Genomic DNA, 24,684 nt, shown 5'->3' with positions numbered 1-24,684 from the left:
CCCCTGGGTTGGGTCCCCTTGCTCACCATGGCCCTGCCACACTGCTGACTTTCAACAATGACCTCTTCCCCCTCTAGGACTCTATGTGTGTGTTGCCTGGAACACACCCTCTCTCTCCTTTGCCTCACTCCTGTGACTACCTAAGTCTTTCAATTACAGCTAATACATCACTTCCTTGGGGGCAATCTTCCCTTGCTTTCAAGCTGGACTGGGTTTTTCTGTTATACATTTTCATGGTATCCTTTCCTTTTTCTTCATAGCCCTTACCTTAAGTATGATAGAATCAATACTTCTGTGGTCATTTATTTAACGGATTCCCCTCCCTGAATGGGGATTGTTTCTGTCTTGTTTATTGTATCCCCAATATTTTATACCTGACATGTTATAAATTACTTACTATGTGTTTACTAAATGAATATATGAATGATCCCAAACCAGTGTGGCTCCTGCTGCTATCTTCATACCAAAATACTTTGCCATGAACACCCATGATCTCCTTATGGCTAACTCCACTAACTCCATACTTTTTGATTTCCATCTTGACCTCTCATTGGTATTTAACAGCTGGCTGCTTCCTTCTTAAAACACTGCCTTTCCCTGATATGATTCTCCTTATTCTCAGGATTCTTTGCTGGTTCCTTTTTCCTTTTCCTGCTCCCTCACTGTTGGATGCTGAATGTTTGGACCTGAAGTGTATCTTTTTTCATTCTATACTCTCCCTACATTACCTCCTTCTCTTTTATTCCTTTAAATACAGTCTATTACCAATGGTTTCCAAGTTTAGTATAGACTTTTCAAACCGAGACTTTCCCAGACCTGGTTTATTTCTCCTAGATGTCTCACAGATATCTCAAACTTAGCCTACCCAAAATTACCTGCCTGATCTTTCCCCCAAATCTGTTCCTCCTCCCTCAGTACTGCCCATATCAGATAATAGCCTTCATCCATCCAGTAATCATGTCAGAAATCTGAGAGTAAATCTTCTAGCTACCTTCTCCTCGACTCCTATAAACCAATCCTTACCAAGTCCCTTGCCTAGCTCCAAAATAAATCTTGGACCTACCTGCTTCACTCCATCTCCACTTCCAAGATTTATCTCAGTCACCATCCTCGGCTGGCATGTAGCAGTAACCTTTAGCGGGTCCCCTTGCTTCCACTCTTCTGTGCCAGCAGCATTGCCACCACTATCACCAAACACCTCTCTCCCCTGCATAGTTCTAGACTAAAATTTCTGCTCTCCTTCTTTTGCTAATCTTCCCTGAAATTTGTTAATGGCAGGTATGTTACTAGTTCCTCAGGGAAGCTCATTAATCTTATTCATTGCATATGGATTTTACTAGTTTAACTCTCATTGGTAACCTTATTTCCAAGGTCTGCAAGATATTTCATGTTTTCCTTCCTTCCTTCCTTCCTTCCTTCCTTCCTTCCTTCCTTCCTTCCTTTCTTGTCTCTTTCTTTTGTTTTGTTTTGTTTTTGTTATTCTTTCTTTTGTTGTAAATAACCAGGTTTGAGTAACTGAATAGTTGACCAAATGGAGAAATCGGGAAATCAGAATTTTACAACTGTTCTGACCTTCCGAAAACTAAAGTCCAATGGCACACAGATTTTTCTTGTTAGTATATTGCATTATCTATACCTGAAGTAACCCAGTATTTTTGATAGAATAGATGCTGCCTGGACTAAAGTCTCCCTTTTTCTAAATATGCAATCCTGGAGGATATGCATCCTATGATTTTGTTTTAGAATTCTAAATAGGTTTTCATGGCAGAAATTTATCAACAACTTGTTGTAGTTGTATTCAGGGGAGAGAGTCCCTCAAAGTGTTTGGGAAAGTTAGGCAGAGACCCAGAGAAGCTGTGCCAAGCAGGCCACCAGCAAAGGCAAAGCCAGCACTTTATCCCAATTCACTAAAATGCCTAGAAAAGTCTATTGCTTACCATCATGAATGCTAGTCTCTGTTAGGAAATTATGTAGAAATGTCACACCAAATTGTTTAAATGCCATAATAACAACTTGCTTTTTTACTTTAAAAATGCCAGTTTCTTAAGAATCTTTATCAACTCACTGTTTTATGTTTTCTATAGAGAGCCTTAGTCTTAGAATATATTTCTAAATTTGTCTCCTGCCTTTCCAAATCTCTTTACCTCCAGGCAATAACCTTCAAGACAGTTGCAAAATGTTATTGCTCATAAGAAAACAAATACCTCTCCAAAGTGTGGTCATTGTGTCATATTTTACTGTCAGACCTCTGCTTTGGTTCTGGTATTCTGTTTACTTAATTTAAAAGTCAGTAAGAGTCTACTTCAAGTGGCTCTCAGCTATTAAACCATTAGGGCTTTCTCCATTGTCAGCTTCACCCACTGGAGAGCCATGTTTGGGAGACTGAAGGAACTCCACAAGCCAAGAAGAGAAAGCTTAGTTTAAAGTTCAGCTTCACGAGTGAAGTCAGGTAACCCCGAGTTAGTCTGCCTCTCCAAGCAAAGCCTGCTTAGAAGCTGTGTGCAGGAAGTGCTGGAGGGACTGGTCAAGTATAGCCTAGCCTTACGGGATAGGTCTCAAACCAATGAATGTGACTCTACCAATCCCTTGCAAAAATCCATCCCATTGTTTTGCCACACCTTACCCATCCCCCCCCCCCAACCCTGACACATACTTCCATTTTTATCATTATTGGGGTTCCAGAGATTGGTCTACATTTATCATCAAATCTTTTTTTTTTTTTTTTTTTGAGCTCCTACACTGTCCAAAACATTTTACCAGATCCTGTTTTTTAAAATGAGGTCTTGGCAAGTATTCTGGAGGAAAAAACATTTGCTGAGGATGTACAGAAAAAGAACCCTCAGGCACAGTTGGTGGGAATACAAGTTAGTGTAGCCACTGTGGTAAACAGTATGGAAGTTTTAAATAATTTTAAATTATTTTAAATAATTATTTTAAATAATTTTAAAAATAGAATTATCATATGATCCAATAATCCCACTACTGGGTACTTATCCAAAGAAAACAAAAACATTAATTTGAGAAGATATAGGCACCTCTATGTTTATTGCAGCATTATTTACAAAAGCTAAATTAAATTATGGAAGCAACCCAAATGTCCATCAACAGATGAATGGATAAAGAAGTGGCATATATATATATATATACACACACATATATATATGTGTGTGTATATATGAAATATATACACACAACGGATATTACTCGGTCATAAAAAAGAAAGAGATCTTGCCATTTGGAACAACATGGATGGGCCTAGAGGGTATAATGCTAAGTGAAAGAAGTCAGTCAAAGACAAATACCATATGATTTCACTCTTATGGTGGACTTTAAGAAAAAAGATTTAAAAAAAACCCACTCTTAAATATAGAGAACAAATCAGTAGTTGCCAGAGGGGAGGTGGGGGAGGGGATGGGTGAAATAGGTGAAGGGGATTAAGAGTACATTTATTGTGATGAGCGCTGAGAAATGTATAGAATTGTTGAATTATTATGCTATACACTTGAAACTAATATAACACTGTATGTTATGCTAATTATACTTCAATTAAAAAAAAACAATGAGATGCACTACACACCTATTAGAACATCTAAAATTTTTAGAAACTGACTACAACTGTTGGTGAGGATTTGGAAAAACTGGGACTCCCAGCTCCAGTTGCACAGCTGCTGGGAATTAAAGTGGTTCAATCACTTTGGAAAATAGTTTAGACGTTCCTCAAATGGCTAATCATAGAGTAACAATGACCTGATAATCTAGAAGAAATGAAAGCATATGTCCGTATCAAAACTTGTACATGAATGTTCATAGGAACCATATTTGTAATCATAAAAAACTAGAAACAACCCAAATGTCCATCAGTATGTAAGTGGATAAACACATTGTGGCACATCACCAATAAAAAGGAATGAACTATTGATATATGCAACTTGGATATATCCAACAACTTGGATGAATCTCAAAACAATTGTGATAAGTCTAAAAAGCTTGGGGTGCCTGGGTAGCTCAGTCAGTTGAGTGACTTCAACTCGGGTCATGATCTCATGGTTTGTGAGATGGAGTCCTGTGTTGGGCTTGCTGCTGTCAGCACAGAGCTCGCTTGGCATCCTCTGTGGCCCTGCTGTCTCTACCCCTCCCCCACCTCTCAAAAATAAAGAAACATTAAAAAAAAAAAAGGCTAAAAAATACCCACTTTTTATACTATTTATATAAAATTCTAGAAAATGCAAACTAATCTGTAGTGAAGAAAGAAGAACAATGGTTGCTTAGGATGGGGAGAGGACTTTTGAAGGGGATACATTATGCTCATTATCTTGAATATGGTAATGGCTTCATGATGTATACATATATCAAAACTTACTGTAGTATGTACTTTAAATATTGGCTATTTACAGTATGTCAATTATACTTCAATAAAGCTATTTAAAAATTAAAAAAAAAGTAAGACACTTAATAGATTTTTGTTTTTGAAAAGTTAAAAATTCCTTCATTTTTTATTCCTGGTACCACTACCACAATTTACAGGACAATATACCTGATGTAATGAAAAGAAAAAGAAAAAGCTACAACAGATAAAAGACCTCAGGAATGCACATCTAATTGACACTACATTGCCTTCATCAATAGCTGCACTTTTTGCCAACTGTGGCTATGACAGTCCTGAACAAGAAGGGGTTCCTGTTTAAGCTGCAGGAATTTTTCTGACTACGGAGCATCGTTCCTTCTGTGGCAGATTTTTGCAGTTCCTCTAATGCACTGGGGACGACTGTCTCAAAGTAACCTGTCAGCTTTCCTGACAACACCTTGCTCGCTGTCCTAAGAACTGTAGCCCTTTTCTTCTGAAAATTTTTAGAACCTTCTGCTACCATATCCACCACTTCCACCACCAGATCCATAACCACCACCATAGGGACTGCCCGAGTTTCTTCCACCAAAACTGCCCCCTTTCATGGGTCCTCAGCTTGGTTGCTGTTGTCCACTATAATTTCCAAAATCATTATAGTTCCCACGGCCACCATAGTTACCACCTCCAAAATTTCCTCCTTCATTGTAACCATCATATCCTCCACCACCACCACCATACCCACCGCCTTGGTTTCCATATCCTGGTCCACCACCACCATAGCCTCCTCTGCTACTATAACCAGGACCACCACCACAGTTGCCACCATCACCTCCAAATCCATTGTATCCATCATCACCTCCTCCATATCTACCTCTGCTGCCACCACCTCCACCGTAGCCTCCTCTTCCACCAAAGTTTCCTCCACGACCCATAAAGTTGTCAGATCCACCTCCACGACCTCTTTGTGATCCAGCAGACTGCATTTCTTGTTTGGAAAGGGCCTTTTCCACTTCACAATTACGCCCATTAATAGTGATGGTATTTCTGAACAATTTTATCAACCGTATCATGATCATCAAAAGTTACAAAAGCAAATCCTCTCTTTTTTCCACTCTGCCTGTCCTCCATAACTTCTATGGTTTCCATCTTGCCATACTTTTCAAAGCAGTCTCTCAAATTGTATTCTTCTGTATCTTCTTTAATACCACCAACGAAATTTTTCTTCATAGTTAGATGGGCACCAGGCTTTGCAGAATCCTCTCCAGAAACAGCTCTCTTTGGTTCCACTACACGTCCATCACCCTTGTGTGGTCGAGCACACATGGCTGCATCCACCTCTTCCACGCAAGAGTAAGTCACAAAACCAAAACCCCTGGAACGTTTTGTTTGGGGGTCTCTCATCACCACACAATCTGTAAGTGTGTCCCATTTTTCAAAACGTTCTCATAAACTATCATTTGTAGTTTCAAAGCTCAAACCACCAATAAACAGTTTTCTCAACTCCTCTTGTTCCTTTAGATCATGGCCCTCCTCCTGGCGGTGGCAGCGACAGCCAGAGTCGGCTGGGGGCAACCGGGTGGCAGTTTTACCTCCATTTTGAGACCGGACTCGCCTCTTCCAACTAGAGCTCAATATGGGCTAGACTTTTTTTTTTTTTTTTTTTTTTTTTTTTTTAAAGAAATGAAGCCTTGCCCTCAGTGACCTTCCAGAGCATTTGGGGAAGGGATGATTACAGGTTGAGGAAGGAAAGTACAGGTTGTGACCCATCTGTGGAGTGTGCAGTGAGTGCCACAGGGTTATCTCCAAGGGCTGTGTGCTGGGGAAAGTCTCCCAGGGGGGATAAAATGATCCAGCAGAAAGTCTGGGTGTGGGGAGAGGCTGTAGGGAATGAAATCCTGAACACTACTCTCAAAGGAGGGAAGGGCCTTTACGGACTTAAGCCAGGCCTGAGGGCAGCTCTCCCCTTGGAGTAAACTTTCATTGTTTCTGAGGAAAAAGAAGCCTGAAGGAAGAATGCACGCAGAAGTCCGGTTTCTATTACAAGAAGCAGAGCCAGTTAAGAGAAAAAGGGTTTGCAGATTCCATTTCATAGCTTCTTCACTCTGATGCATGGAGCCCATGAGATGGTATGTCCATTCATTCATTCATTTTTTTTTAATGTGTATTTATTTTTGAGACAATGTGAGAGACAGAGTGCAAGCAGCGGAGGGGCAGACAGAGGAAGACATAGAATCTGAAGCCGGCTCCAGGCTCTGAGCTGTCAGCCCAGAGCCCGAGGCAGGGCTCAAACTCATGTACCGTTAAGATCATGACCTGAGCCGAAGTGGGACGCTTAACCGACTGAGCCATTGGTTCATTCTTACTTGTACCAACTGACGCATTCGTTCATTCTTATTTGTACCGGGCACTTTGCTGGGTGCTGGGGATACAGGGCCCACATGAAGGTTGCATCAGTGTAGTTCCTGTTTCTCAAAGTGTAGACCGTGCCCTATCTGCAGCTTCAAGATTTCCAATGCTAATACAAATACAGACCCCTAGGCCTCACCTCTAGGTAAGACGGAGACACACCTTATCAGAATCTCAGTGCTAGCCTTCAGAATCTGCTCCACATTGCAGAACCCCCTTCTTCTGCAGCTCAAGTCTGAGGACATTGGTCTGGTGGCTGGCGCCTCTGCAGGTTACTTTCAGGACAGCAATGTTCCCTTGGATATGACGCCGACATGAACAGCAGCGCCTGCAGACGACTGTGGAGGACCGGCTTCGCCTCTCCCCTACCCCCTCCTCTGGCCCCTCCTTAGGCCCCCCTCCCCCAGCGCCCCGGGGTAGCGCCTGAGGGAAGCAGGAAGGCCCCGCCCCCCCACGCTAGCCCCGCCCAGGTTGTCAGAGACGAGGAAGCCCCGCCCCGGCCGGGCGTGCGCCTTTTCTGACAACCAGGGCCTCCCAACCCTTACCCCCAACCCTCGCGGGGCTGTCACCAGAATCACCACGCGTCCTGCAGACTGCAGCCTCGACCCGGGAGGGAGACAGCGACATGGCGGCGGCCAAGCCCGAGAACCTCTCTCTGGTGGTGCACGGACCCGGAGACCTGCGCCTGGTAAAACGGGAAGGGGAGTGGAAAGCCTAGCCAGACCCTGCCCTGCTGGCCTCCGAACTGGGCCAAGCCGCCGTCCCAGCTCGCCAGTTCCAGCGCTGCGCTGGGCCTGCACCTCTGTGCCCTGGCCGCCCAGATCAGAGCTGGTTACCATGTTGGGGGGAGGGGATGGCTGGTTTGTAAGGTGCTAAGAGGAAGGTTCTTGTCCAGTGCCTCCCGGAACCCAGCCCCGTGGCCGGCACGTGGCCAGAGCCTAGAAAAGTTGCAAACTGATTGAAGCCTTCTCCCTCCTTTGCCAGCTGCAGATTCGCAGTCTAGTCTCTAATCATTGCACTTTTAAAAAGAGGTACCAGGAGGCTGCCTGATGTAGGATATGCTCTGAATTTCTCTGAGCAGACAGTGCAGGGCAGAAAGGAGGGCCACATTTAAAAGATGTGGAACTCATATTTAATCTCTCTTGTCTGGGGCTGATTACACATCCTTTGCAGGATTATTACGATCACAAGAGTACCCAGCACTAACTAGGGACTCAGAAAGTGCCAGTTTCTGTCCCTTTTCCTTCCAGCACAGGTCTCCGTCACCAGGACTCATGGTGTTGCCTGTGCCTGTGCCAGACTTCTGTATCTGAATAGTGTCCATGTCTCTAAAGGTTCTTTCCTCCTTGCCTCCCTTAGTCCCCATTTGGTTCACTTTCCAGCCATTTTCCTCTTTGATCCGGCTCCCATGTTTCTTTAAGAGTGTTAAGGGTATGTCCACCATACTTCTATCTCTGCTCCCTGGCTCATGGGGCCAAAGTTAAGGGAGCCGCAGGATCAGCCCTGTCATCATGCCAGGGGTCCCTTGACAAAGTCCATCTCAGATGGGCCTGGGATGGCAGTGGGTGTGTGGGACGGGTGCCAGCCATCTCTACTGCTCCCTGACACCGCCTTCCTCAAGAGACTATGCACCACAATCTAGATGGGAGAGACTCAGGAGATTATCCAGATGAACAGTTCTTGACTACTTATGAATCTGTGGTCTCTCTCCTCACAGAATGCAAATAGATTGAGTTTAGCAGCAAGTTCAGAGATTTTATGGACTTCCTTTAAGTCCCTCCATCGACCTTTAGAGGTTTGTGGACCCCAGACCAAGGACTCCTGCCCTGAGCCAATTCTTCTATTTTCTCAGTTGAAGAAAAGTGGGATTCCTGCAGTGCCTGGGTGGCTCAGTTGGTTAAGTGTCCAACTTCGGCTCAGGTCCATGAGTAAGAGCCCTTTGTCGGGCTCTGCTGACAGCTCAGAGCCGGGAGCTGCTTTGGATTCTGTGTCTCCCCCTCTCTCTGCCCCTTCCCACTTGTGCTCTCTGAAAAACAAATAAACATTAAAAAAAAAAAAAAAAAAAAGACTGTCCCCAGGATGACAGACTTGCCCAGATGAGAGCTCAGAGGTTGACTCCCATTCCAGTGCTCTCTGCACTCACTGTGGAGTCTCACCCAAGGTCTTGAATTAAAGTGACACTATTAGTGTTTATTGCTATAACACGAGATGAAATTAATAGTAAGACAACGTGAGGGCTTTGCTGGAGGCTGCACGGAGTAAAGACCTCACAGGGAGGGGTCCTTAACCTAGGACCTAGGGGAGAGGTCCCAGAGGAGATGGATGCTACTTGACCTGGTTCTTGAAGGATGAGTAGGAGTCATTCAGGCAAATAAATGCAAGAGCAAGTGCCAAGATATGTGGAGTACAAGGTTACAGGTTCTGTTTACCGGCCCTGCAAATAGTGTGATGTACTGACTGGAGGGTAGTAAAGCTGGAGAGGTGGACAGGACCTGATTCTCCATCTGCTCAGGGCCTGCTTTAAGTCCTGGACCTAATAAGTAGCAGAACTAGAATTGCAACCCCAGGATCTGCGTTGCCTTAACTCTTAAACTCAGCCTGTCCCACTGCTCAGCCAGATGACCTCTTTCTGTCACGGCTGTCTAGAACAAAGCCTTGAAGATTGGAGGGAGCGGGAAGCCAAACTTAAAATTGATTTTATAAAAAAAAATAATTTTTTTAAAAACTTAGGAGTGACTGATGGCTCAGTCGGTTGAGCATCCTACTTTTTTTCTTTAAAATTTAAAAAAATTTTTTATTTATTTTTGAGAGAGAGAGAGAGAGAGACAGAGACCAAGTGGGGGAGGGGCAGAGAGAAAGGGGGACAGGATCCCAAGCAGGCTGTACATCTACAGCAGAGAGTCCAATGTGGGGCTTGAACATACGAACCACAAGATCATGACCTGAGCCACCCAGGCGCCCCTCTTTAATTTTTTTTAATGTTTATTTATTTTTGAGAAAGAGATGGTGTGGGTGGGGGAGGGACACAGAGAAAGGGAGACACAAAATCTGAAGCAGGCTCCAGGCTCTGAGCTGTCAGCACAGAGTTTAATACGGGTTCAAACTCATGTGACCATGAGATCATGACCTGAGCTGAAGTCGGACACTTAACCAAGGACACTTAACTGACTGAGCCATTCAGGTGCCCCAGCATCTGACTTTTGATTTCAGCTCAGGTCAGGATTCCAGGGTCCTGGGATGGAGCCCCATGTCTGACTATGTGCTGAGTGTGGAGCCTGCTTGAGATTCTTTCTCTCCCTCTACCCCTCTCCCCTGTTCATGTGCACTCTTTCTCTGTAAAATTTAAAAAAAAAATCATTTTTAATTAAAAATTTTTTTTAAAAATTTTTTTTCAACGTTTTTATTTTATTTTTGGGACAGAGAGAGACAGAGCATGAACGGGGGAGGGGCAGAGAGAGAGAGGGAGACACAGAATCGGAAACAGGCTCCAGACTCCGAGCCATCAGCCCAGAGCCTGACGCGGGGCTCGAACTCACGGACCGCGAGATCGTGACCTGGCTGAAGTCAGATGCTTAACCGACTGCGCCACCCAGGTGCCCCAATTAAAATTTTTTTTAATCAACTTTGCCTTAGAATCTACTCTTGATTAGGGATGAGTTGGGGTGGGTATATCCTAAAGGCTCTAGAAAATGCATGATGGGTAAAGAATGTAGCCTGTGGTTACACTAAAATGGTTCAGGGTGGATTCATGAGGGCCTCAGGTTTGTTTGAGAGTAGGATGTGGTGGGATCATTTACTAGACAAAAGTGTAGAGTAAAATATTGAGGTAAGGTTTGAGTGTAAGATGTCTCTAGGACACAACATCAAGGTGTCTTTGAGAAATTACCTTGGTTTTAGGGATCAGGGATGCAGGGTTGATTTTTTTTGGGCTGGAAATGTAAGTTCAGGAGTCATTTGCTTCTCTACTGGGCAGTACTTCACCTCCTCCCCACAAGGCATTTGGGAATGGGGAGAGGGTTTGTCACAGTAACTGAAGGGCAGACTTCATAGAGTTAACAGCACTGTCCTGTTAGAGGAGTCAACATGGTGGAGAAGTAGGGGGACCCGAAGTTCCCTCATTCTCAAATATAGCACTGTCCTGCTCAACAAAATATTATTGCCTTGCCCAAAGTAGCACCCTAGTGGGAAATTGTAGCTGGATGAACTTGCCTAGGCTGAGTAGGACATGTAGAGTGAGAAAGCAGCAAATGGAGGACACTACCCTGGAGAGAGCCTCACACTCAGGGGAAAAGGCAGAAAGCTGTCAGCTGAGAAGAGTGACCAGGGATGCCTATGCTGCCTCAGATACCTGCAATGCAACACAGACCTTCCTGGCCCCTCACCACTCCCTCCAGAGAAGGACCCCCTTCCCCTACTTCCATAGACTATCTTTACTCTTCCACCCCCTTCTGTAAGGTGAATAGGTAAGTAGATTGGGACTGGGGATTGGTACTGTTAGTAAACCAGAAAGCAACAAGGAGGAACAGTCCTGGGGCACCTTGGGAGGGAACACCAGTTTTTCTTTCTGTGGGAGAACCAAAATGAAATCCAAGAGTTCCTGGGCAGAGCAGGCTGTGGCCATTTTGTCCTACCAGGCTCAGGGTCCACTGATAGAAAGGGCTGTGCCTCAGGAACTCATGTGAAGGGAGCTGTCTGGGGGGAGGCCAATTTCTAAAATCTGTAGCAGGATTTGGAAGGGTTCTGAAGCAGAAAGCAAGGGCTCGACCCTTTCCAGTGCTGCCATCCCACTTCAGGACAGCCCAGAGACCAGCCAGCAGCCATGGCTGGATTTCTGTGGGGGAAATTTAACCTGGACCACTTGAAACTCCTGCCATCTTCCACCTGCTGGGAAGGAAGCAGAACACTTAGCCATTTTCCTGCTTATGGAGAAGGCTGGATTCCCTTTTCTTTCTTGATGCTGTGGCCGCAGGGAAGGAAAAATTAAATTCCTTGCCTGTTATGTAGCTAGTGATGACCTCAACCACAGCAAGGGAAAGGCCAAGGCAGCTTCAGTGCTCCCTGACCTGGGGAGTCAGGCCTCCATGGTGCCTGGGCTCCAGGCATTTTGTAAGTTGCGTGGTAAATCAGAGAGAGAGAGAGAGAGAGAAAGTATGTGCACCTAAACACACACACACACACACACACATAGACACAGGCACACACACATATACACTGACTGGTGGTTTTCATTTATAATCAGAAAAACAAAAATGTGAGGTAACAAAAAAAGACTGACTTTTCCCTCCCTATTTTAAATAGAGAAGGGAGCAAGGGGAGAGGCAGCCAAGCTGATGCATAAAGAGGCAAACAGCCTGTCAGCGAAAAGTGTCAGCTCACTGAGGTCCTCTTAAAAAGGAAACAGTAATAAGGTCACGAGCCAGGTTGAGGCCCAGAGTGGGATTTAGTGCCAGCTCTGCTGTTTATAGTTGTGTGACTCGCCAAATTACTTTCTGCTTCAGTTTCCCATCTGTATAATGGGGATGACAGTAGTTCTCATCTCTGGGGTGTGTGGGGACTAGATGATGTCAGGGAGCAAGAATTCTTGTCTCCTCAAAGGTCCTAGCTGGACTAAGAATCAAATTGACACAAGACAGATTAACAGGAGAAAATAAAATTTAATAGCATGTGTCCAGAGAATCCATACAGACAATGGAAATTCCAAAGACAGTCAGGCAAAATGAGGTATATGTGTCATTATGAACCAAGGAGAAAGGGGATAGGGGCTTGGGACTTCAAAGGGAATGGATGTAATTCACAGAAAAATGAAAAAGTATATGTTTGGTAAATAAATGTTTGTCCTGCCCTATAGATAGATAACTCAGATAAAGTTTATCTCTGGTAATAGATAGCCCTTACTCTGTAAAGACCCTCTAATTTATTTATTATTTTTTTTAATGTTTATTTTTGAGAGAGCTCGAGCTGGGGAGGGCAGAGAGAGGGGGACAGAGGATCTGAACCTGGCTCCTCACTGACAGCAGACAGCCCGATGTGGGGATCGAATCCACAAACCCTGAGATCATGATCTGAGCCAAAGTCTGATGCTCAACCAACTGAGCCACCCAGGCACCCAAGAGTCTCCAATTTAGATTGTTCTTTGTAGTTAAGAGAGGGGCAAACGTTTCTCCTGAGCCCACAGGATCTCAATTCCCTTCAGCTCAAAATAATCCCACATATGCCAAAATGGCCCACCTTGGGGCAGGACCATTACAGTGGGATGGTGCTGTAAAAGACCCAGCCTTATGGAGCTCGAGTCCTGCATCAGATGCTCTACACATCTCAGCATACATAAAAAGAGATGAGACCAAGACCTACAAATGCACGGACAATCTTTTTTTCTTTTTGTGCTATGTGGACAATTTTTAGGCAAATTATAATACATGTGGGCCCAGGAGATAATCTTATATCCATCTGTATTTACCAGTCCAATTACTTTGTGTCTCTCTGGTCAGTCTTGAGAAATCCAGAAGTTGCTTTGGATTGGGAAATGAATTCTCTTTGAGTTACTAGTTCATGAAGTTGAGATATAAAACAGATTAGTTTTTTCCACAGAAGCTGTTTTTGGTGGGGGGAGGAGGGAGGCTTTTTTTTTTTTTTTTTTTTTTTTTTTTTTTTTTTAATGCTCTAGGTTTCACTTGAAAGGTAAGGGAAACAAAGAGAGAGCATGTTGAGTGCCTACTATATCCCAGGCATACGCTGGGTGCTTTCATGCATTGCTTCACAAACTATCCCGAATGAAGCACCAATTTTATATTTTTAGCCATGAACTGATATGCTTGTATTGCTGCATTTTGATGTTGCGGCAATGTCAAATGTTGTAAATATTTGTAAATTCTCCCATCAGTTTCTGTAGGTGTTGCATCAATAATAGACGTAGTACTAGGTCCGTATTGCATCAGGAGTAGTCCACTTCGCGTCCACTTTATCTGCCTTACTCCTGACAGCTCTGCCAGATTTCAGGCACCAGCATCTGGCCAGGGAGAATGGAACAACCCAGCCCCCACATCCAGGAAGCTGAACAGTGGGTTTGGGATAGGGGATAGTCAGATTTTTGTTTTACCATGTAGGCTAGGAAAAGTAATTTTCTTCCTGTGCTTCTAGGTTATTGGCCGAGACCCCTTGTAATAAAAGACAGATTTTTAAAAATGTATTATTTTTAAGTTTATTCATTTTTAGGGCAGGCGCACGCACACGCGCGCGCACACAAACACACGAGAGTGGCGGCGGAGGGGCAGAGAGGTTAGGCCGGATCCAAAGCAGGCTCTGGGCTGACTGCAGAGCATCTGATGCAGGACTTGAGCTCACGGATCATGACCTGAGCCAAAGTCCGTAAGCCAAGATGCTAACCAACTAAGTCACCCAGGCGCCCCTAAAAGACAGACTAACAAGAGAAAACTAAACAAGTTGTTTTCAAAAAAAATTTTTTTTAATGTTTATTTATTTTTGAGAGAGACAGAGACAGAATGAGAGAGGCAGAGAGGGAGAGACAAACAGAATCCGAAGCAGGCTCCAGGCTGTCAGCACAGAGCCCGACCAGGGGTTCGAACCCATGAGCTGTGAAATCATGACCTGAGCCAAAGTCAGACGCGCAACCGACTGAGCCACTCAGGTGCCCCAGTAAACAAATTTTATAACTGTACCTCCTATATGCATGGGAGATATCAGGAAAACTGAATAATTTCCAGAAATGGCCTAAGCCACCATCTTAAATACCATTTCCAGCTAAAGACAAAAGGTCTTCTTAGAGTGAGGGAAACCAGTTATGGGAGGTTTCAGGAAAAAGCACAGTAAACAAGGGTAAGGTTGTTATGCAAATTTAAATCTGTGCCTTCTTCCTAGAAAACTATCTAGAGAGATAGTTATCCTTTTCCTGGAACAGAGAGGGAGACACCCTTACAAATGGAGATTTTCCTTGTCAGCATAAATCTCTTACAAAATTTACATAGTTTTCAGATATTTTCCTATTCAGCTGTTTGTTAAAAATAATCAGCCTAAAATAATTCTTATTCCAAAAAGGGAAATTTTGGGATGACATTTTCCTCTGAAGGAAAGAACAAGTTAAAGGGAAAATAGTCATTTTAGAATGATGGGTTGATGTTTAATTATAAAGGGCAGAGGAAATGTACCAGCATGGAGCTTAATTAAACATTAATCAGGCCCCATGAAGATGAGTTTTTGCACTTTGAGGAAATGTGTTATACCCTAGATCAAAAGATTTGATTTGAATCTGTACAAATTTTATTTATTTATTTATTTATTTATTTATTTATTTTATTTATTTATTTATGAGGTGGGACAGGAGGAGAGGGAGAGAGAGACTTTTTTTTTTTTTTTGAGAGAGACTCTTAAGCTGACTGCATGCCCAGTGGGGATCCCAATAGGGGGCTCAATCTCACACTGTGAAATTATGAACCAAAATTGAGAGTCTACTGCTTAACTGACCCCGGCACCCCTGTAATAATTATTTTTAAAGTAAAATAATTCTATGTCTGTAATATAACACATTGAAAATATCCCATCCTTGCATATGTACTTTACTGTTAAGATTTGTGGGTAAGGACAAGGGGATTATTTAATGCAGGGGCATCAACACTGGCACCTCCAGTGGTCCTGAGCACAATGTCTTTTTCCCTGGTTATTTTTGCCATCAGCTGACAGAGCTAGTATCTATAAGATCACTTTAAAGGGCCCTGATAGGCTTCAAGTATCAGCTGGACTACACTGGGAGTTTACTCTGAGTGGGGAAATGCTGGCTACTTAACCCTTTAACACCTGAGCTAGATTTATCAGTCAGAGGCACTGAAAATAGACTAAAACTCCTTCTGAAAAAGGGAAAATCAGGTAGTAGCAATAGCCCAAAGAAATACCTCTTCCCTTATTTTAATATTTTAATTAATATTTATTTTAATATTATTAAACAATATTATTTAAATTAAATGAAATTAAATGATATAATTTAATATTAAATATTATTAATATTTTAATATTTATTTTAACAATAAAACAAGACCCAAACCAATAAACAACAGGAAATTAAATCCAGCAAATCTGGCCATCTCTGCCAGCCGCCAGGGAAGGACAGTGCCTTTGTCTGCAGGAGGTCCAGAGGCACAAAGCTAACACATTCCCCTACAAGCAGCAGGAGCAGTCAACAATACCACAAATAGGATCAGAACATTTTATGTAATAAGTCCTAGTACTACTAAGAGGTAGTAAAAGTAGCCCTATTCTGAAGGGAAAAGCTAGAATTATGGGTATGGGGGGAAATTTATCTTTCAAAATTGCATGACAAAAATTAAGAAGGAGGAGAAATACGTACTCACAGTATTGGCATCCACTTGATCTTTTAGTGTGGCTGTTAAAACTGACAGTTTTCTCAATCAGATTGACATTAAGAACACTAATTACTGGAGGAAAAATGTTCAGATTTTGTGAAGTGATATTCAGCTTAATGTTATTTTTTTCAGTGTTTTTTATTATTTTTGTAATGCTTATTTTTGGAGAGACCATGTGTACAAGAGTTGGGGAGGGGCAGAGAGAGAGGGAGACAGGATCCAAAGCAGGCTCTGCTGCAAGGGTGTGCTGGGAATTGCAGAGGCTTGCTGAGAACATGGTGGCCAGAACATAGAGAGTTTAGAATTTTACAGGCCCACTGGGCACTTTAAATTGATTTGCATTTTATAAAGGTTGTTAGCAGAAGAAGGTTGGTTGGAGCCCTGAGGGCTTGGGCCAGAGAGTGGCTCAGTGGACTTTGGGAGAGTGTTCAACCCTTCTACTTTGACCCCAAGTTTGCCAGGCCTAATGCAGCTAGAACAAAGTCTTTTTTTTTTTTTTTTTAATGTTTATTTTTGAGAGACAGAGCGCAAACAGGGGAGGGGCAGAGAAAGAGGGAGATACAGAATTTGAAGCAGGCTCCAGGCCCTGAGCTGGCAGCACAGAGCCCGGCGCAGGGCTCGAACTCATGAACCGTGAATTCATGACCTGATCTGAAGTTGGCTGCTTAACTGACTGAGCCATCCAGGAGCCCCTAGAACAAAGCCGTTTATGACAAAATGCCTAATTAGGAAATGTTTGGATTTTCTTCCCACACTCAAAACATGCTCAAGGGAAGAGGAAAATTGAGGAGGGAGGGAAGCCAAAATAAGGTCTTCTGCTCTCTCCTGCTCTGTGCAGGGCAGCCAGACAACAGGTTGTCTGGGTACAGATGGGGGTGGGAGGCGAACGTGGGCTTTGAGGACCTGGGGTGAGGCCAGCCTCTAAGCCCTCAGTCTAAGGCCGGGAGGTTGGCCAACACCTTCCCACAACTGGTAGAATCAGGCTTAAAACACTAGGCTGGAATCCTATATCACTTTCTCCCAAATTCCAGCCTTTTAAGAAAAGCAGTTCAAGTCTCTTAATACTGATGTGACAAACAAGGGAAATAACAACTTCTCCCCAAAACAAATTTAAGAAGTAACCCTTTTCAGAAGGAAAAGGACAAGGCTGTCCAGAGCTGGTTCAACCATACTGTGAATTAATTATAGAAAAAATAACTTTGATTCTATTTCTTTTGTAATAAGACCTAACTTATTTACTATGAGCCGGGCACTCTATTTTCTGAATATCCTCATTATACAGAGGAGGAAATTGAAGGCACAAAGAGGTTATGTAACTGCCCCGAGGTCATGCAGCTGGTGGAGGGGAGCCTCAGTTTGCACACAGACATGTTGTTCCAGAGTCTGAGTGCTTCACCCCTGCTCCACACAGGTCAGCTGCCGGAGGGAGAAGGCATCTTCCCTTGATTTCTCCTCATGTCGAGGCTGTTTCTGCAACCCAAGCAAGATATACTGAGGGTATATGAACTCAGATGTGCAGGTGGAAGTAGAAGATAAGGGGCTATGAGGATATATTTGGGAGAGAAATATTTAGGCTAACTTGAGAAAGTATATTTAGGAAATACAAGATAGCATTTAGGATACAAGAGACACCTGGGAGGATTCCATGTTCCCACAGAGTTCTTTTTTTTTTTTTTCTATTTTTAAATATTTATTTTTGAGAGAGAGAGAGAGACACACACACACAGAGTGTGAGTGCGGGGGGAGGGGGGGTGGAGGGACAGAGAGAGAGAGAGAGAGAGAGAGAGAGAGAGAGAGAGAGAGAGAGAGAGGCAGGCTCCAGGGTCTGAGCTGTCAGCACAGAGCCCCACATGGGGCTTGAACTCATGAACGGTGAGATCATGACCTGAGCCAAAGGAGGCTGAAGCAACTGAGCCACCCCGGCGCTCCCCCACAGAGTTCTTCATGAAGTACTTCCATGACTTATTCCAGGAGGTGGGAGGAGACCTGGAGGGGATGGAAGGATGTCTGTGATGCATTTCTGACTTGTGAAAAATGCTGGAAAAAACAGTTAACTCCTCCTTATCCCTTTGTTTACTGTTACTCCCAGAAAGGTAAGAAATACTGTTTAGGAAAGCTTGAATATGCATGATAACAAAACTTTGGGGGAATGGAAGGGCGATGAGGATAAAAGGGGAAGTTGAGGGATCTCAGACGGGCTAAGAAATGGGTGAACAAAAGAATATCTTCACCGAAATCTGAGACAGAAAAAGGAGATTAAGTAAACAGAGGACTGTGGCCAGCGTCATACCAAGGAACCACAAACGAAAAGCAAAGTTTTTTCAGTGACCCCGTTGTGATAACTTTCTACAACACGAGCTCTGCAGCCATGCTTAGGATAACATTTACAGACTTAGAGACTGATCTTAACATGGTCTTGTGCTTCTGTGGCATGTCTCCTGCAGAGAGGGGAGTCAGGAGTCAAGCTGAATTGTAAGAGTGGTTAGAGTCAGCAAGAATGAGAATGAAAAAAAAGTTGGTTTGCAAGGAGAGGTATTTAAGTTCTCCACAATGTGTGATCTACCAAGGAAAAACCATGCTGCAGCACAGCGCCCTCTAGTGTCTCTGAAAGTCACTGCAGCTCTGTGGGGGTGGGACGGCCAAAGTTGGTCAGCTCTGTTAACCTCCAGCATATGTTTACAGTGGTAATCTCTAGTGACTCAGGGCCAACTGTTGGCTTTGAGCTTGATTCTTACCCCTCTCCACCCCTAAATGGGTATTCAGGGCTGGCCTGGTTGGAGGTAAGGATATGAAGAATATGGTGTGGATTTATCTCTTGTTTCTTGAGAAGTTGCCTAACAGTGCCTTTACCGGGGAGGATGGGGTGCTGTTCCATGTTTGAAATAAAGGACTTACTCTTTAGTTTCAATTAACCTGCAGTTTAAAATCTCACCCAGTATAAGAGAAACAGAACTTTATGTGGCAATCCCTGATGTATAATGTCAGAGATGGGACTTGCAACTCTGAGAGGTTTTGGTGACAGCCAGCTATCCTGAGTTGCCCATTTTTAGATGGACTCCCTCTCCCCACCCTCCTTCCTTCCTTCCTTTCACAGGTAACCAGTTTAAGTTATCAAGCGATGAAAAACTGCCTTGAGAAGTGTTTTCCCCACATCAAGCTGCTTTGGATATAGTTCCACCAATTTTATCATAGTGCTGCCATGGGCACATCACTGTGAGGATGAACCAAGGTGATGCATGTGCAGCACTTAGCACAGGACCTGGTAGAAAAAAGTTGGTCAATGTTAGCTAATCAGCATTAGCAATTGTCTCTTTGGACTTGGTTCCACTGGGGACAAGGAATTCAAATTAGCATCAAGCTATTTCAACAGAAAAGTTGGTAATCTGAGTTGAGTGAGAACCACAGACCTTCCTTGGTGTCCGTCATGGACAGTGGTTACATAACAAGAACAAACCTCTCTCCCTCCCCTCCATGTTTGAGGCAGTACACTGTACCCTGGTGACTGAAGAGATTGAAGGCATGGTCTTTGGCATCGAGGTTATTTTGTTAGCAAAATAGCTCGGGTGTCATTTACTGTTACCCTATTAAAGCATCTGGGGGAGGCTTTCTGAAGGGGACAAGCTTTGAGCAGTGCCCCTCCCAGACAGAGCACTGTGCATGGGGCCCAGCCCCAACATTGTCATCACCTGTCTGGCTGCTTCTTGCATCACCCTGGAAGGAGAAAAGGCATCTTCTACCCCTGGAGTGCAGTGTGGGATGCAGTGAGGCAGTTGGGGAATCAGGTTTAGTCCTGGTTTATCCACTCTGTGGTGGTATGGCTTTGGCCAAGTTATTTAACTTCCCAGCCTCAGGTTTCTCATCTGCAAACTGTGGGCCATGTGCCATGATGTGTGTGAAGCCAGAATGTTGTCTGGCACATAGTTGTTACAGTGAACATTTTACATTCCTTCCTCTTCTTGGCTGCCTCCAAAGAATTCATAAAATGAACACTTGGATTTAGCCACTCATTGTCCTTCCTTCTTGTCACCAGGAATTTCCTAGCTAGTTAGCAATGGGAAGAAATGTTGGTTAAAGTTAATAATAATAATAATAATAATAATAATAATAATAATAGCTGTGAATGCCAGAATAGCTCAGATTGGTTTTGTTTTTTGTTTTTTTTGTTTTGTTTTGTTTTGTTTTTGAGAGAGAGAGAGAGTGCAGATGAGTGAGGCGCAGAGAGGGAGACGGAGAGAGAAGCTAGGCTCACCAGAGGCAGGGCACAAGCTCACCTAATTCAGGGCTCCAACTCACAAACCATGAGACCGTGACCTGAGCCGAAATCAAATGCTCAAGCAACTGAGCCACCCAGATGCCCTAGATTGCTTGTTGAACCTGGAGAGTAGTCAAAATGCAGGTCCTGTGTGTTCCCAAAGGGCATCTGAAAGTCCACATGGGAGGTTTCAGAAGAGAGGACCCAGCAATGGTCCGTGTGCTGATGTAAAGGTATGAGTAGAGATCAAAACCCTCACATAGAATTACCACATACCCTATCCTTTCCCTATAAGAGTTTCCCAGACCAAACAAATCTGTATCTTAAGAATGTGGTTTTTGAGGAGGGCAGGATCTGATAGGAAGACAGCCCAAACATCCTTTCTGCCTAGGGGAGCATATATACTTTTTATTAGTCCAGGGTAAATTGCATCCGTGGGTGGGGTGAGGTCAGCAGTTAGAGTCAGCACTATCTAGTGTGTCCCCTCAGGCATTCACCCGGTAGCAGTGTGGTCTGAACCTGTGTTAATTCTAAGAAGAAGCATTTGAATGAAACTCCACATTAATTAAATAGTTGAGGGGCACCTGGGTGGCTCAGCCAGTTAAGTGTCCAACTCTTGATTTCGGTTCAGGTCTTGATCTCAGGGTCATGAGTTCAAGCCTCATGTTGGGCTCTGCAGTGAGTGTGAAGCCTACTTAAAAAAAAAGTTGAAAATGTTCCTAAGGGAAAGTTATTGTGCATACTAAATAGTTTTTCTATTTTATTTCCTTTAGGAGAACTATCCGATCCCTGAACCTGGACCAAATGGTAGGTCCTTGGGACACTTGACTTACTTCTTATTATTTACCCTGGAGACACCTGTGCATTGCTCCCTTACCCCCCTTTTCCTTCTGTTTATTACTTTACCTCCAATTAAAAACTGTGTTTTTGTTAGGCTGTAAACCCAGTCTGTTATTCACAGCATGACTGGATAGGTTCAACTTGACTCCTACATGAAATAAAAACAGACCCAGAAGAGTTACCACATCAGAATGCTGACTTGTCCCAGAGTTTTTGACATTAAATGTCTTCAATTTCTGGACGAAAAGGCAGAGTTGTTCCTTGTTTGACCTAACAACAGAGGTAGGTTAGTTACTCTCTCTCTATAAGCTGCCGTTTGGGTGGCCAAATCTTGTCCTAACCCTAACCCTTACCCAAGTTTGGAAAATGAGGAAGTCCACAGAACTTAATCTCTTAGTTAGAAAAGAGAGCGTCATTGGAAGAAGACTAGGACTTTCTGTCCAGTGGGAGTGGGAGGGGCTGTATGGAGCAACACCCCACGGTCAAAGCACAGACAGCGGGTGAGTACTTTGGGGCAGGGTTCCTGCCACCTTTGTTCCAGTCTTCTGGCCTCTCACCAGGTGAGCCTGTGAGGCCCAGCTGACATGCACATTTCCTTGAGTGGTGTCTGTACCTGGGGAAGTCATGCCGCCCTGTTGGCGTGGGCAAGATACCTGCTGACAGTTTTTCAATCCCTCTCGTCCCCTGAGTCCCACTTCATAATGTGCAGGACTCTGTGGTGAGGCTGAGAGCAAGGGGGAGAGTGTCTATAGATAGCTCATCCCAGCACCCAGCCACTCAGGTCTCCTTTCTGTCCTTGAGTTGGGGATGTGCTTTCCCACCTTTTCCCGGAGCTGTAGCTTCCGTGTCAACATCAGATTGAAGGCAACTTTCCTGGAATCTCAAGAGCTTTGCTACTCAAAGGTCAGCTGCATTGTTGATTTATAGTGATAAGAATATAGACAATAGCTGTTTCTATCAGTGTTTAACACGTAATGTATATTTAGGGCTTAAGTGTTTTCACCAAGATATGGTGTTTCAGAGACATGAAAGAGCACCTCACTGTGTCCTGAAAAGTTAGTATGGATTCTAGAAGCAGCCAAACAAGGGCTGTCTTGGACCCAAAGGACCCTGGTACTGTTTCTCGGATACAACATTCTGCTTTTTCTTTCTCGTCTCTTGCTGCCCTTGATTGGATAGGGAAATAATAGCAAATTTCAGCTAGCATTTCTAGCAAGTGAAATTTAATCTCTTATTATAAATTGGTAGAGAGGAAACTCTGAGATCATTTTCTCTACCTTTGATCTCAGTATTCACCCTGCCATTTCTTACTCTGTCACCAAGGCCAAGGACAGAGAAGATTCTACAGAACCACACCTGTGGATCACCCGTGATGTGTGGCAAGGGCAGGGTGTGCAACACCTGCATGCATAGCAGAGCTTTAGGTCTCTTTGTCTTTCTAAGGCAGAGCTTTTTCTCAGGGAGATACTTGCAACGTGCTCACCTTAGTCAGACTGGGCCAGTAATCCTTTCGTGTTTGTTTTGCAGAGGGGCTCAGTAGCATCATTATTTTCAATTTGGAAAACTGACAACAATACCAACACATCTCACTTTATTCAAACCTGCGAAGGGGAAATACCAGTTGAAATCTCTGGGTGGTTTAAATTAAATCTGCACTTTTAAACAGAACAACAGGCATGCAGAACGCAGCCAGATAGCTCACAAAGTGTTGCCAAGCCTAGATTTTGCCAGCCTTCCTCTCAGGAATTGGTAAGATTCAGGCGTAGCATATTGTCTGAAACAGCTCTCTCCTAGAAAACAGTTTTTCCCTTACATGGTTGATACATTTCTTCCCATTAATAATATCTTATTTGTGCAGTGGATTAGAGTTCTCCAGAGAAGCAGAACCAAGAAAGAGAGAGGAGAAAGAGAGATTGAGCATATAGATTTGTTTATATATAGGTTTATTATATATGTATGTGGAGAGAGGGCTGGAAGAGATTTATCTTCATTGGCTCATGTGATTGTGAGGACTGGCAAATCTGAAATTTGTAGGGCTGACCAGCATGCTGGAAATTCAGGTCAAAGTTGATGTTTCCGTCTTGGGGAATTCCTTCTTCGGGAAATCTCAATCTTCTCCTAGGGCCCTCAACTGATTGGATGAGGACCACCCACATTAGGTGGAGTAATCTGCTTTACTTTTTACAATTTACTTATTGAGTCAGTAGACTCCAATGTTAATTACATCTAAAAAATAGCCTCACGGCAACATCTTCTGTTTGACCAAACAGCTGGGCACCACAGCCTTGCTGAGCTGACACATAGCATTAACCCTCAAAAGCAGTTATTTTGCTCTGTGGAAGCTTTTCCTGGCTTGTAAGCCTTCATTAGTGTTGCTGTTTAGCTTGTTTCCCTCTGTGGTTGTATCTGGCCTTTGAAACCAAACCCTCTTCCTGTCCAGAGGGGAAGTATGGTGGTGCCTCAGGCTGCAGGGAGGATGGTTCATTCCCTCACTTGTTTTCTCCTTCCTTTTATCAGAAGTGCTGCTGAGGATGCATTCCGTTGGAATCTGCGGCTCAGATGTCCACTATTGGCAGCATGGTCGAATTGGGGATTTTATTGTGAAGAAGCCAATGGTGCTGGGGCATGAAGCTTCAGGAACAGTTGTAAAAGTGGGATCATTGGTAAAGCACCTAAAGCCAGGTCAGCAAAACCCTTCAACTCACTGTTTTATTTATCCCTCAACATAAATAAATATTTGTGTGCACTTCCTTGGGGCCAGGCCCTCTGTTAAACCCTGGGGTTACAGCAGTGAATAAGACAGTCTTCAATTTCTACACACATGGATCTTACCTTCCACAGAGGAAGACGGGCCTGGGACACACATACAGTTCCTTAAGTACAGTTGTGTTGAGGGCAACAGAGAAGAAAAGGTGACCAGGGTGTTCTAACCAGATCCCTGGCTCCTTGAAGGGAGGAACAGTTAATCCAACACCTGAAGGCAACTAAGGAATAAACCAGTTAAAGGGGTGGGGGAAACATTCCAGGCATAGGAACCATAAACTGTCTCCACATGCTGAGAACCAGGGTCTTTGGTACAGTCGCTGATCTTATTGGACGACTGGAAAACTGTCAATATTTTTCTAGATTTGCTTAATTCATTCCCTTGAAGGGAGGAATTCTCAGCTATTGGCAGCCTGTGATGTTCCCCAATAAGTGAATTAAATGTGAGCTGTGTGACACAGCCAACTGTTGGCTTTATTCTTCCTTTGCTGATGAGGCCACTGTACAGCCTGGAAATGACATCAGATTATTTGAGGGAAGGAGAAGATTGGCAGGAGGTACCATTTCTCTGTTAGTTATAAGGCTCTCTGAGAACAGCTACATGAAGAGGAACTTTCTGGCCCCGAAGAAGCTAGACTTGTGTCTCACTTAAGAATGTTGTCAGGCTCTCCATTCATCATGAGTGGAAGTTGAGAAAGCCCCTGAGA

General features: G+C 43.8%; 1 protein-coding gene and 1 pseudogene across 1 annotated transcript in view; one reads left to right on the top strand and one right to left on the bottom strand.

Moving 5' to 3' along the window:
- Window positions 1-4,808: 4,808 nt before the first annotated feature.
- LOC101088336 lies at window positions 4,809-5,970 on the bottom strand (annotated as a pseudogene).
- A 1,260-nt stretch (window positions 5,971-7,230) lies between these two features.
- Window positions 7,231-24,684, top strand: part of SORD (sorbitol dehydrogenase) — a 34,724-nt gene continuing 17,270 nt past the window's right edge. Inside the window, exons 1-3 of the mRNA XM_003987197.6 lie at window positions 7,231-7,439; window positions 21,148-21,181; window positions 23,732-23,896. Of these exons, the coding sequence (XP_003987246.1) occupies window positions 7,377-7,439; window positions 21,148-21,181; window positions 23,732-23,896 (262 nt within the window). The 5' untranslated portion in view covers window positions 7,231-7,376. The remainder of the gene's footprint in view (window positions 7,440-21,147; window positions 21,182-23,731; window positions 23,897-24,684) is intronic.

This window comes from Felis catus, chromosome B3 (genome assembly GCF_018350175.1).
Source record: "Felis catus isolate Fca126 chromosome B3, F.catus_Fca126_mat1.0, whole genome shotgun sequence".
Taxonomy (NCBI): Eukaryota; Metazoa; Chordata; class Mammalia; order Carnivora; family Felidae; genus Felis; species Felis catus.
The sequence above is the reverse complement of the archived record's forward strand: the minus strand, read 5'-3'. Positions and strand labels throughout refer to the sequence as shown.